This window comes from Pleurodeles waltl, chromosome 6 (genome assembly GCF_031143425.1).
Source record: "Pleurodeles waltl isolate 20211129_DDA chromosome 6, aPleWal1.hap1.20221129, whole genome shotgun sequence".
Lineage (NCBI taxonomy): Eukaryota > Metazoa > Chordata > Amphibia > Caudata > Salamandridae > Pleurodeles > Pleurodeles waltl.
The window spans coordinates 104838385-104851659 of record NC_090445.1 but is presented as its reverse complement, the minus strand read 5'-3'; the positions used below and the strand labels follow the sequence as shown (position 1 = coordinate 104851659).

Here is a 13275-nt window from a genome sequence, read left to right as displayed (position 1 = left end):
AGTATGTGCAAGGCACAAAAATGTTTTTTTTTATAAACTTACTTCATCAACAACAAAAATACATTAGCGTTTCATGTATAAGCTCTAATGTTTTTAAGTGCAAACTTAAGTCCAATTACACATTCATTAAATGTTTATGTAACGTTAATCATTGACTTCAGTGACATAATTCATTCTTAAAGGTCCATTCACCTTTGAAGAGGATTTATTTGCTTTGCCTTGCCTCTGGCTAGATTTTTTGTTTTACTAAAACCAACATATGTTTATCCACTATATACCTACTATGTCTGGAGCATTTTTAAGACTTGCCTTGGTGAGTTAAGTGTGCTAAATCCTAGAGATTTTGTCGACAGAGAACAGACTTTGTCCAGTGACTTAAAACTAAACTTCTGATTCATTATTGTGTCACCTTACAACAGCAAACATACAGCAGACACAGAATGGAGATCTACATATGACTGATGGTAACAGTAAGTCCCAAGGATTTCAGTTAAGAGGCAGGCTTAGTCTAGTCCCACGTAAGCAGCATCCTTGTGCAGTCTACTTTTGAGGAAGGGTAGCTTACAAGCAGACAGCATAAGGATGCCCCGAAGCAAGCAAGCCTTACCATATAATTTAAGGATTATTCAGACACAGTTTAGATACAGCATTGCAGCAAGCTTTTATTCAATACTGCCACGCCAATTTTAGGCACAGAGGTGGAGTAAGCCCTACCTCCGTACTTTCATGTATATTTGGGGTACAGAGGTGACAGCAAGCCTTACTCAGTCTCTTTCGGGTGAACGTGGATACAGAAGAGCTGCAAACCGTACCTCAGCGCTTTCAAAGACATGTTGGACACAGAAGTGCAGGACGCCAGGTCCAGCTGTCTCAGCTTGGAGCAGAACTTGCTAAGACTCGCACATGTTCTGGAAGAGAGCAAGTGATATGTTAGGAAGCAGATACTGACATGGGCATATCAGAGAACTGCATGTGTGAACAATTAATGCTTTATTTTGGACAAGCACAGCTTGATGGCCACTGCACTTTCATAGCTCCTAGACAATCTCTACTACACCTAAGGAAATTCCTTAAATAGGGAAAGGATACAGTTTTTAGCATCAAGAATAGTAATATTGCATGCAGCACCATAAAAACGTGATAACCCTCAGTGGCATCAGTCATATATGCATTTGGTTCACTTCTATACCATTTATACTGTGTTTCCTATAAAAACGAACTATAGACAACTTGCTTGTCATTCTAGTTTTAGATACCTTGACTGAAGTTGTGAACATTGAGTATCATAGCTCAAGTGTCGAATACCAAAGAGAAAATGGTTTTCTATAAACTATCTTCTTTGATTTAAAAAAAAAAAAGTCACATTTCATTACAATTATAAAAAATAAAAATAAAAAAGTACTCCACTTGGAAAAATACACTTGCCTGAAAAACGGCCCTTATTAAAAAAGGAAATAAAAGTAATCTAAGGCTATTAAGCCAGAAGGTCCACTACCTCACAATGCAGTATTCTGACAGGGTATCAGGATGCGGATCATTAACCGGTTTACAAGTCGTAGTATACGCCAGGGAAGTAGACCGCGCATTTATATCTTCAAAGAACATTCCTGCCCTGGTGAATACAAGTAGCTTTTTCTTCTCTATCATGCAAAGGTTGATTGTCATGAGTAGGGAATAGTAATGCAATCGCAGATCACAAATAAAGATGGTCAAGGAAATGCTATGGAATGGTAAAATATAAGCAAGGATGAATGGTATTAGAAATACAGGGAGGCCTTGAACACAAATCTTATTAACAGCAACTCTTCGTAACACAGCCATGCTCAAGGTTAGAGAAGACTGTGGTAGAGAATCATGATTTACAACCTGGCAAGCATTGCAAATTGGTTAGGATTCAAACTGCACTTACAAAATTCACCATCAACCCTGTTGAGGATGTGAAAGATGCTATCCGAGCACTTCCGATTAGTAAATCCCCAGGAATGGATGGCCTACCCATTGAATTCTTTAAAGAGTTTGCTGATATACTTACATCACACCTACACTCAGTATATGTTGAAGCATATAACAGGCAGACCCTACCACAGTCCCTATGCAAAGCCCTAACAGTAATCCTCCTGAAACCGGATAAGCCACAAGATTGATGGGAAACGTAAATGGAGGCTCAACAAATCCACCGAAGAACGCACAGCCTATAAAAATGAAACCACCATGCATCATCAGAATATCAGAGCTGCCAAAAAGCCGCCTTTCAAGCACGCCTCAACACCAGCAGTCACAACAGCAAAGAGCTCTTCACCATCGTCAAAGAGTTCACAAACCCCGGGGCAGACACTTAATCCATCCCTCCCCTCCCTCGCCACCTTCTTTCACCATAAGATCCAGGACATTTATGAAGGCTATAGGAACCATAGCCCACCAGCACAGATCACCACCACGGTCCTGGCACCCTAACAGATATTGAACTCCTTGACCCCCATCAGCTTAGAGGTCACCCAAAGACTGATAAACTCCTTACAGTCAGGAGCACCCTCAGATCCATGCCCTCATCACATCCTCAACTTGGCCAGCACCTCCATAGCTCCGGAGCACTGCCGAACTATCAACATATTCTTCAAGACTGCCACATTCCCCTCAGATTGGAAACACAATGAAATCAGACTGTTACTCAAGAAACCCACCGCCGACCCTAGGGATCTGAAGAACTACAGACCTATCTCTCTGCTCCCTTTCCCAGCCAAAGTAATGGAGAAAGCAGTCAACCAGCAACTCACCGAGTTCCTCAACACACACCATATCCTAGACCCTTCTCAGTTTGGATTCAGAAGCAATCACAGCACCGAAAGCGCACTCTTGGCTGCCACCGACGGCATACGCATTATACTGTACCACGGAGGCACTGCAGCACTCATCCTCCTCGACCTTTCTGCTCCTTTGACACTGTCTCCGACTCCACCATCTGTGACAGACGGCACGACACCGACATCCAAGACAAAACCCTGAACTGGGTCAGATCCTTCCTCACTGGAAGAGCACAAAGGGTCAGACTACCACCGTTCACATCAGAACCTAAAGACACTTGCTGTGGAGTGCCCGAAAGGATCCTCACTTAGCCTGATGCTTTTCAAGGTCTACATGGTCCCGCTCACTACGATCACCAAATATAAGCTAAACATAGTCTCCTACGCCGACGACACCCAACTGATCCTCTCCCTGTCTGAGGAATCTGAGCAAGCCAAGAGGAATTTCCACAATGGGATGAGAGAAGTCGCCGCCTGGATGGAGGCCAGCTGCCTCAAGCTCAACTCAGACATGACAGAGATCCTCGTGATCAGCTCTACCCCTTCTGCCTCGAACGACTCCTGGTGGCCCACCGCTCTGGGTAACGCCCCTGCCCCCACTGACCACGCACGCAACCTCGGCATCATCATGCACCCATGTCTATTGAGGACCCCCCCAAGTTAACGCAGTCTCATCATCAAGCTTCCACACCCTCTGTCTCCTGCAGACATTTTCAAATGGATTCCCCCTGACGCGAGGAAGACAGTCACCCACGCACTCATCACCTGCAAACTGGACTACGGCAACACACTCTTTGCCGGCATCACCAAGAAACTTCAGTCAAGACTACAAAGAGTCCAGAATGCAGCAGCCATACTTATCCTGGACATCCCTACACAGCTGAATCTCCTCCCACCTCAGAGACCTACACTGGCTCCCAGTAAACAAGCGCATCACATACAAACTCCTGATCCACACCTTCAAGGCACTGCACAACATAGAACAGCATACCTCAACCACCGCCTCACCTTCTACGTACGCAACAAACGTCTCCCTTCCTCTCAGCTCTCCCTCGCAGCCGTCCCCAAGAACCGGAAACGTACAGCAGGAGGAAAATCCTTCTCCTACCAAGCAGCCCGGACAAGGAACACACTTCCCCTCAAGCACTGGCAGATCCCTTCACTGAAGCAGTTTGGGAAGGACCTTAAGACCTGGCTCTTCGACTGAGCAGCACGCCAACATTCAGCGCCTTGAGACCCTATGGGTGATTAGCCGCGCTTTACAAATCCATGATCGATATCGTTCATTAATATAGATGCCAAGATACTGGCTAAAATACTAGCAAATATGATTAAACACTGCTTCCCAGTATGATCCTACTGGATCAATCGGGATTTGTCACCACTAGATCGACAGAACACAATTTACACACACTACTTGCACTCCTACATTACTTAGATCCTGCCATACATGCCTTTGTGGTGTTATCAAATGCTGCTAAAGCGTTCGATTATATAGTGTGGAGATATACAAATCTACATCACATAGGGATGTCTCTGGCCTTCCTTTGATGGATACGGCTGCTGTATATTAATCCAACGGCAAGAGTGTGTGTGAATGGGAGCACATCTGACCTACTGCACATAAATAAGGGCACGTGCCAGGGGTGTCCATTATTGTCAGTCTTATTTTCACTGGCGCTAGAACCCTTGACTTTCTGGGATTCATCAGAAACATGCGTCTGCAGCCCTGCGATTCCGTCGCCGCCCCTTAGCCATATGCTGACAATATGGTCCTCTATGTAAGGGACCCACACCAATTCCTGACACAGGTTATACGTAATTACATCAGATATTAACAATACTCCGGCCTCAGTATTAATTGGGTGAAGTCCTCTGTCCTTCCCTTGACCCTAGCCACACTTCCATATCCATTGGATTTCCCACTAGAGTGGAGCACAGATCTGGTCAAGTATCTAGAGACCCAGTCTTAGTGGTATGGTATAAATATGGAAGGACACTTGTTAAACTGGAAAACTAGATCTCCAGATAGATACACCTCCCACTGTCATTAGCTGACCGAATAGCAGTCATGAAAATGATCATAGTACCTAAATTTCTATATTTGTTTACTAATATACCAATTCTCCAGGCACAACACTTCTTCAAACACATTCGTTGATTACTGGTGACATTGGCTTGGGCCGACAATACACCGTGGGTTAACTGGGACATACTCATCCCACCATATAAGGGCAAATTTAGAGTGCCAGATCTCCATCTGTATTATTTATGTGCCCAGGCACAATTTGCACACTATTGGTACCACCCCACTGCCTATCTACCACACCTGGCAATAGAAAGTGATGATGCACATCCCACATCCCTTGTTACGTTACTACCTCACAAAAGGTCAGAGGGACTAAGGAGTGAAATCAATCCTGTAAGTTGTACCCTCAGAGTGTGAGGATGCTAAGTGCCAGAGAGGCAAGGATGCCACTGTTTGCCCCAGCACACCCACTGCATAATCATCTGGCCATTTCAGTAACACAAGAAAAACTTACACTGAACATAATGGGTGAGTTGGGGTTGAAGACTATGGGTGGCATCTACCCGGCAAGTACATTTGTGGAGTTGATTGACTTGGCAAGGGGCGCAATGACAAATTCACGTATTTGAGGTTGCGGCCAGCGGTGCCGGAGCTTTACCCCCAATTCCCTTCTGAACCCCTAACCCTTGGGGCATTACAGATATTGCTTACTAGAACCACACGTAAACAATTCATCACTAACCTCTATAGGACGTCTCAACTGGATGGTCAAAGCACGAAACGTGCTGCCTTAAAGAGGTGGAATGCGGTACTAGATGTCCCGTTTAGCAAAAAGATTGGGGTTGGCGATGTGCTCCCCAGGACAGACTTACCTCTAACTGTAACCTGAGGATTATTCATTTTAAATACCTGCACCAACTATATTACACTCCTGAACAACTGTTTAGTTATGGGTTTACGAGCGGACACCACCTGTGTGCATTGTGGGAGAGAGGTTCCGGATTACATACCCCTGCCTTGGAACTGTGCTTAGGTTAGACGATATTGGGGGACAGTGACTACTGCTTCGGCCGAAATGGTAATGGACGAAGTAGAATGCTCCTTCAGTTCAGTCTCCTAGGCCTTATAACGGATATTTGGCCAGTATACAGGAAACTTGTAGCAGTGGTGCTACTGCTTGCGAAACGAAGGGTTGGTATACATTGGGGGGCAAGAACTGTACCCACGATGAACGATTGGGTTTGTGATCTAAAAAAATGACAAGTACAACTCGAACTGCATGCAGAAGAACTCTCAAAAGCATTGAGGCGAAAAGAAATAAAAGACCTGTTCACAACCTATATGCCGTCCAGACCAAATGATACTTGAATGAAAAGGTGATCATAAGATGTAATAATTCAACAGAGGAATATAGGGGTCTGCTCTACCACTGATATGAAATTCTAACTGTGTATCTCATGACTAATACTCCGATATGTAATGTGGAAAGATCATTGTGCTGGTATTATGTGACAAGATATACGTTGTTTCAACTAAAAAAAAAAATCACCACCAATTTAATGAGGGAACCATACTGTAGGCACGTCCATTACAGTAGGCACTGCAGTGATCTAAAAGCGTTGAGGAGAAAGGAACAGACTTGCTCCCACAAACATTTCAAGCCCCTATAACTCTTCCACAGAGAGCATGCACCACCATCTCATGCTAGCAAAAACTCTCCCATAACTGCCCCTTATTAACACATCTAGCAGAAACCCACAACTTACAGATCTGCTTGGAAGCATGTACATACAGGACCATGGGGCCCCTTTATTCTTTCCTTGTCTCTCTAATAACCATTACATCTTATCGAAAGCAATTTCCTGAACTGTTGAAATACTAACCATGTAAAGTACAATTTGCAATTTAAAAAAAAAGATTTCTGAAAATGAGAAATAAAGCTTGGGTGCTTGTGAATTATCAAAGGGCAGTAACAAAGACATAAGGATTTTACAACAAATATCCAATCATTTCATTACATAAATTTACTATCTTGTGTCAATGGAGTTGGCAGATCACTCAAGAAAATAAGCAGTTTCCACTATTCCTAAAAGAAAAAGGTTGGTGGCTGGCCTCATAAACAAGCAATGTTTTAGTCAACACAAATTAAAAAACAAAGAAATACAAAGGAAAAGAGGAACTGCCTTGCTTTAAATAATAAAACCAAAGTCTAGTTAAAACTCCAATATCCCATTATGATTTGAGCAACACGTTTCTTCAATATGGGGTACGCCCCACAGCTCTTAAATATTTCAAATAGAAAGCAAGCAGTATCAAACCAATCTGTCCTGGTTAAGTACTGTTAAAGAGTTAAGCATTATGCGCCTTGTCTGGGAATGTATCAAGAGTGGCATTTCCTTGGTTTGACTGTCTGGCACATCCCAATTCCCAGGAGGACTAAATAAGTCTTGAAACCCCTGCTACACGGGTCAGGTACACACACAGGTTGAGGTTCAATAAACCAAAGCCCTGTCATGGCATCAGAATCAGTTTCCCCAAAATCTGACTGGGAGAAGATGTGATTTGCCAGGATCCTCAATTTCAGTCCGGCAAATTAGCTGGCATTGGAACTTTGGTTCTATGACTCTATTGTCAACAACTATGTAACTGGACCTAATAACCTTCCATTTGGTGAGATACTGAACATATGACTATCACCTATAAACAGAAAACATATGCAACACCTCATGAATATCTGAAGTAGAGGGAATGTTACCTGGATGGCTGATGCCCATATGTTGGAACTTAGACTTCAAACCTGACAACGTTTACCAGGAGGATCTTATAATAGAGATTATATAGAAGAGGTCATTACATCACTGATGAAGTCATAGCATTAAGATTCTTTCAACCGAAGTTGCTTAGAATGCTCATTTTCCATTCTATTCTTGAGTAGAGTTTCAGTAAACATCTGTATAGATTTCCAAAGGCACCCATCACTGAAGTATTTGCCACCTTCATGGTGACTTAAATCTTTTGTCCCACAAATTCAATTATTAGGTAGATCATAGCAGCGCGCAAGCTCTGCTTTTCCGACGTGTTGGTATGTATCTGGGCTTTTAACCACGCCCACCGCACGCCCATTACTATCACTCGTTCATGGGCTTGCCCTTCAAAAATCCTTTATTTTCGTTGGTAAATGCTTTACGTTTGTCCCTCCTTGGAACAGATTAGTTACCGCCTTGGACATCACCCCTGATACATGGCTAATTGCACTTTTGCCGATACGTTTGACTGCGAGTGAACTTCGTTTCTTTTCGTGTGCTGCTTCACACTGATGCTGTGGCGCTTTGAACCGGCTTGCTTATGTGAAACTGTATTACTTTTCATTTTCAATTTATGTGGCAAGAAAAGTCCGGTTAGGAGTTTACAATGCTAATTGCGCTAACTCGAGCAAATGAGAGACCATCTGCATTGCTTGTTTTTCTCTAATGATCCATCTGCAGAGGAAGTAGTATCACTGGATTTCCCATAATCCATCAGCACAGGAAATTACATCACATCACTGACTTCCTGTCAAAACAGTCTTCACTTAATGAAGGCTGCAGCATGGATGCGCAGCAGGCACACCAAAGACAAGCAATTCTGTGCCTGTCTGCGGCTCGCCTAGCACTAGGACCCCTGGTCCTACTCCTGCCCACCTCTCCTCATCATTCCCTTCACTGCAACACTCCAAGCCCTGAAATCGTCACATCTCCAGAACTGCAACACCTCACCACCCAAAACTCAATGTGCGTTCTCCTGCCATTTCACATGCACCCTCCCACACCCAACACACACACACACACACACACACTCACACACACACACACCCCCCCCCCAACCAAAACTACACAGTTCCTTTTTGTGTCCTGCATACTCCTAAAAACTAGCGCCCTCACTAAACACCACTGAAATTTGGAAGCTGCTACACAACTACTCACAGGACCGTCTATTCCTGACCGAAACCTGGCTGCTTCCTCCCATACCCCGATACAAGATCACAAGACAGGACAAACAGTGCCGGAGGCACAATGAATATCATTTTCAAAGAATCCATCCGATGCTCCATCACCTCGGGAAGCACCTCCAGCAACATGGAACATGTGACCTTCAAATAGCTCATCACTGCCAACTAAATCTGTTCTGCTCCCTCGTCCGCCTCCCTCCCGGACCACATGTAAACTTCAGCAGCACCACTGAGGACTTCATCGCTCCCCTGATGCTGGTCTCAAGCACCCTCATCCTCCTCAGATACCTCAACTACCACCTGGAGAATCTCACTGATACCAACTGACCAGCCTCTTTGAGGATCTGTTCAAACTCTGACTCTCTCAGCAAGTGGAAGGCCCCACACACGCTGCCAGACACCCAATGCACTCCTAGCTTCACTAACTTCAGCAAAATTACAGTAGACAAATCCACACCAATCCCCTGGTTCGACCACACCTTCATCAATTTCAGTATACATATATTCCACACCACCGCAGGAACACTATTACTAAATCTTCCTGACAGGACTGAAACAAGATTTCAGAAGCATCCTGATCTTCCAAATTCCTTCACCACTAACCTTGACAACAACCACCTCCCCAAATCCATCTCCAACCTAAATGTCTGGATCACCGCCTGCACAATTAGCCTGGCTCTTCTCAAAGTCAACAAAGCCATGAGAACCAGAATGCAAGCTGGTGAGCTGAGGCTCATCAAATTTCGCTGAAAATGGCTTGAACTCTCATGGAGACAAAGTAAGAACAACACCGACAGGAGCCCCTACAAATCTGCTCCCAGACATAACCATCAGCGAAGCAGAGCCACCAAATGCTCCACAGTCAGCAACTTGCATTTAAAGCAGCACCAACTGTGCCAAGGAAATTTTTGTTATAGTGAAGGACTCCACCCCTACAATATCAAGCTCAACCAAATTAACCCCCTCTCAGGACCTCTGCACCACTTGTCCTTATTCTTAAGAAACAAGATCATCAGCATCTACTAAAACTTCAAGCCCCAAATGGACCCTTCCTAATTCACAGTCCTCCTTGCCCATATCTACTATCACTCAAAGGACCACCTGGCCCACCATAAGCACTCAAGCAACTGCAATGCCCATGCAGTACATATACTCCAGAGTACCCCTGAGCCCTGCACTCACCATGTCTTCAAAGGACTGGACCCCATAAGCACAGCATTCACCCCCCACTCCTGAATGACCTGGAGACATGCCACAGTACTCTCTCTCTCTTCAAGAAATTCATAGCAGACCTGCAGAAGCTAGCCTCCTACTGGCCTATCTCCCTGCTACCCTACCAGGCAAAAGTCATGGGAAAGATGATAACAAATGCCTAGCCACCCACCTCACTGACAACCATCTCCACAACACCACTCAACCCGGATTCAGCCCCAACCACAATTCAGGGACTGCCCTCATTGCCGCCACAGCAACACTTGGATGATCATGGATTATCTGTGATCAGCCAAGTAAACGCAGTCTCAATCTCCTAACTGCACACACTCAAGATAACAGCAGTTATGACCAAAGGTAAGGGGCTCCCAGATAAAGCAAGAGACCTCAGACATAGCTTACTGGAAGCTTATGTATAATATGTTTACTGATGGAATGTTGGTTACCAGTTTTCCTGTGATTTCCCATTGTCAGATTTATTCTGGTTGAATTTGTACTTGTAAGTAGCAGTGGTGTTGTCAGGGACGCAGAGTTTAAGGGTCCTCTGTTTTAGACCAATGCACTAATAAAATAATACACTATAGGGATCAACTAACTGTAGCAGAAAAAAATCCACCAGGAGACCAGAAAGTAAGCCTCTGGTGTGCAGGTACCTGGAGCATTGTTTTGGCTAGGTGATTTGGGCCCAAGCCAGTAATTAAGATACTGCATGAGGATGGTGCATTTAACCTGGAACTTGACACACTTATGTTGTGGCAATACAAGGGACGTGCACATGTGGCATACAGGATTCAAGCACCAATTTTTATTTTTGGTTGCACACGAAATCACCTGGGAGAACACAACCGTATGTTGGTTGTGAGATTTTAAATTATGTACATTTGAGGTTTTTAACTATTAAGTTCCCTTCCCTAATTGTCCGGAAGAGGCTTAAAGAAGTAGGGGCCGAAACGCGTCAACATCCATGTTTGGAGGAGTCTGAGTAGTATTTGTGAAAGATATGGAAATCTGTTAGATGGTTACAGCCAACAACAACCATAGGCGAAGTGCCCCACAACTCAGTGCCATCTTACGACTACCTCTTTATAATCGACTGGCTATTGGAAAGAAAGCACAGCCATGAATAAGTCAATAGAGGAAAGGTGCTAATGTCAAGACTGTATTAGTGGTCTGGTCTGGTGTGGTGTGTGTTTTAACTGATATTATGTTAGCTTGGGCTGCATAAATATTTTAATGAAGAGATACACTCAGGGGCTGTGAGCATACTACGAACATCTCCCCTTTGTTTGCTAAATGAATATACATATACTTTTTTGTTTTGGCATAGGTTTGGCCTCCCGGTGATTAATTTAGGTTATCACTGCAAATGTATAAGATAGCTGATTTTGTTTTTTCTGGCATATCCCACTTTTTATATGTCGGATTTATCCACATACAGATTTGAAAGGGTGACATGAACGTACCCCCTAGATGGTCTATGTACAGAGGCGATTGAGCCGGTGATAAGGTCCATGGTTATCAGCACCCCTCCAATCTCAAGGAAACCTTGGTATGAGTGCCTCCCACATCCCAAAATGATTACTGCCTCTAATCATCCCTACAATACAAATACATCATCAGTTCTGAAAAGAGTACAGTAACTTACGCATCTGTGATTTTGGTGCAGCCATTCAAGTTCAACAATTCAATATTCCTGCAATTCTGTGCGAAGGTCCTTAAAGAAAGGAAAATAATCGAGAGTAGGATGGTTAAAGGGGAACCACAAAACATTCACCCACCCTATCTGCACCTCACTACACAAAAAGACTCCGATTTCACTTCTCATGTTAAAAACACACAAAATAACATGCAAAAGGTTTCTTCCCAAATGTTGGGTAACTATAACGTCTCATCCCCAAAAACATCCAGACACATTTCTACTTCTTAAGTGAGGTATCAAAATCCCCTGTAATCCTCAACTCCATCCAGTACTCAGGAGAAGCAACCTTACACGTGCACTTAATAATAAGCAACCAGCCAATCAGGCTAGATAAACCAAAACAGAGTAACGCTCGTGTGGGTTAAGGGAAATTCATTTTTCACTACAAACTGCGGAAAAAATGTTCATGTGCCCAGAAACTAAAAGCAGTAAACTCATTGCAAATAAACAAGTGTAAGTCTGTCTGACAGCACAACATGATGGCACTGCACAATTGAAGCACAGAAATAACAGCTTCTATCTATAGGTCTCTCTCATGCCTAAGATATCTTCTAGAACAGAGCTTGACCCCTGCCAGTAAACCCTAGTTATGACTACCCTAATAAAAATTATGTAACCTGTTACAGTGGTCTGCAGTACATTTTAGCATGAAGTCAAGAATGTCCCAGAAACTCAGGAAATGTTCTGGGGCAATAATCATTCTTGTACCCTACCAACAGTAAAGAAAGATGTTTTCCAGTGCTACCTAGAGGAATTTTCAAGGCTTAGTAGAGGAAACACCAGTCTTACGCAGAACCATCTTTCTAGCACTCTGACCTCTATAGATATAGCCCCAGTGACTTGATACTCATGTGTGCCATATTTCTCTGGGAGTGTAGCTGTACCTCAGTGCATTGTCTCCGACGCCAAGGCAACCGCGCAGGCTCAGTTTCCTCAGAAAGCCACCGCACCGCTTCGAGATGTTCTCCACCACGCGGCCCTGTGCAGAGAGGAACACAATCTAGTAAGGATTCCAAAGTTGATCCCACCAGACCCTTCTCAGATTCATTTTAGCAAGCAAATGCGCACTGATTTGTCAGCAATATCCCCACAGCCTAAGGAAGCAAACTGCCAATTGTAATGTGAGAGTGCAAACTTCAAGAACTGTAAAAATATATTTTTAATCAAAGAATTGGTTGCTCATGAATGCTGCATGCAGTCATAGTATACACTGTATATTAACACAATCCAGAACACTATTTAATAGGTCGTCACTGTAAAACAAGTTGCGTCATTTTAAAACAAGCACTCCAAAAAAAGTAAATAGAAAATTTAATTTAAACAGGTGCTGAATAGGCAAAATTGAGAAAATGAGGTTATATTAGGAACACATTAACAACACTGGAGTCCTTGAAATTGAAGTTCGAACACAAATGGTAATTTTGAAGTTAGTCACATTTGTTGCGCCATAAACTTCCCCCTGCCCATAATATAAGCAAGTGCAAAGTTTTGGCTCTGTGGTCCTCTGAAGAGTTTTAACAGTGACACAAAATACACGGGAAGCATA

At 43.6% G+C, this 13275-nt stretch overlaps 1 protein-coding gene across 3 annotated transcripts in view; it reads right to left on the bottom strand.

Annotated features, from left to right (window-relative positions):
* The window catches only part of FBXL20 (F-box and leucine rich repeat protein 20), a 391966-nt gene that overhangs the window by 146894 nt on the left and 231797 nt on the right, over positions 1–13275 (bottom strand). For all 3 annotated transcript variants that reach the window (XM_069237456.1, XM_069237458.1, XM_069237457.1), the window contains exons 5-7: positions 12614–12708; positions 11676–11744; positions 813–908 (exon numbers count right to left, since the gene is read on the bottom strand). In XM_069237456.1, coding sequence (XP_069093557.1) covers positions 813–908; positions 11676–11744; positions 12614–12708 — 260 coding nt within the window. The remainder of the gene's footprint in view (positions 1–812; positions 909–11675; positions 11745–12613; positions 12709–13275) is intronic.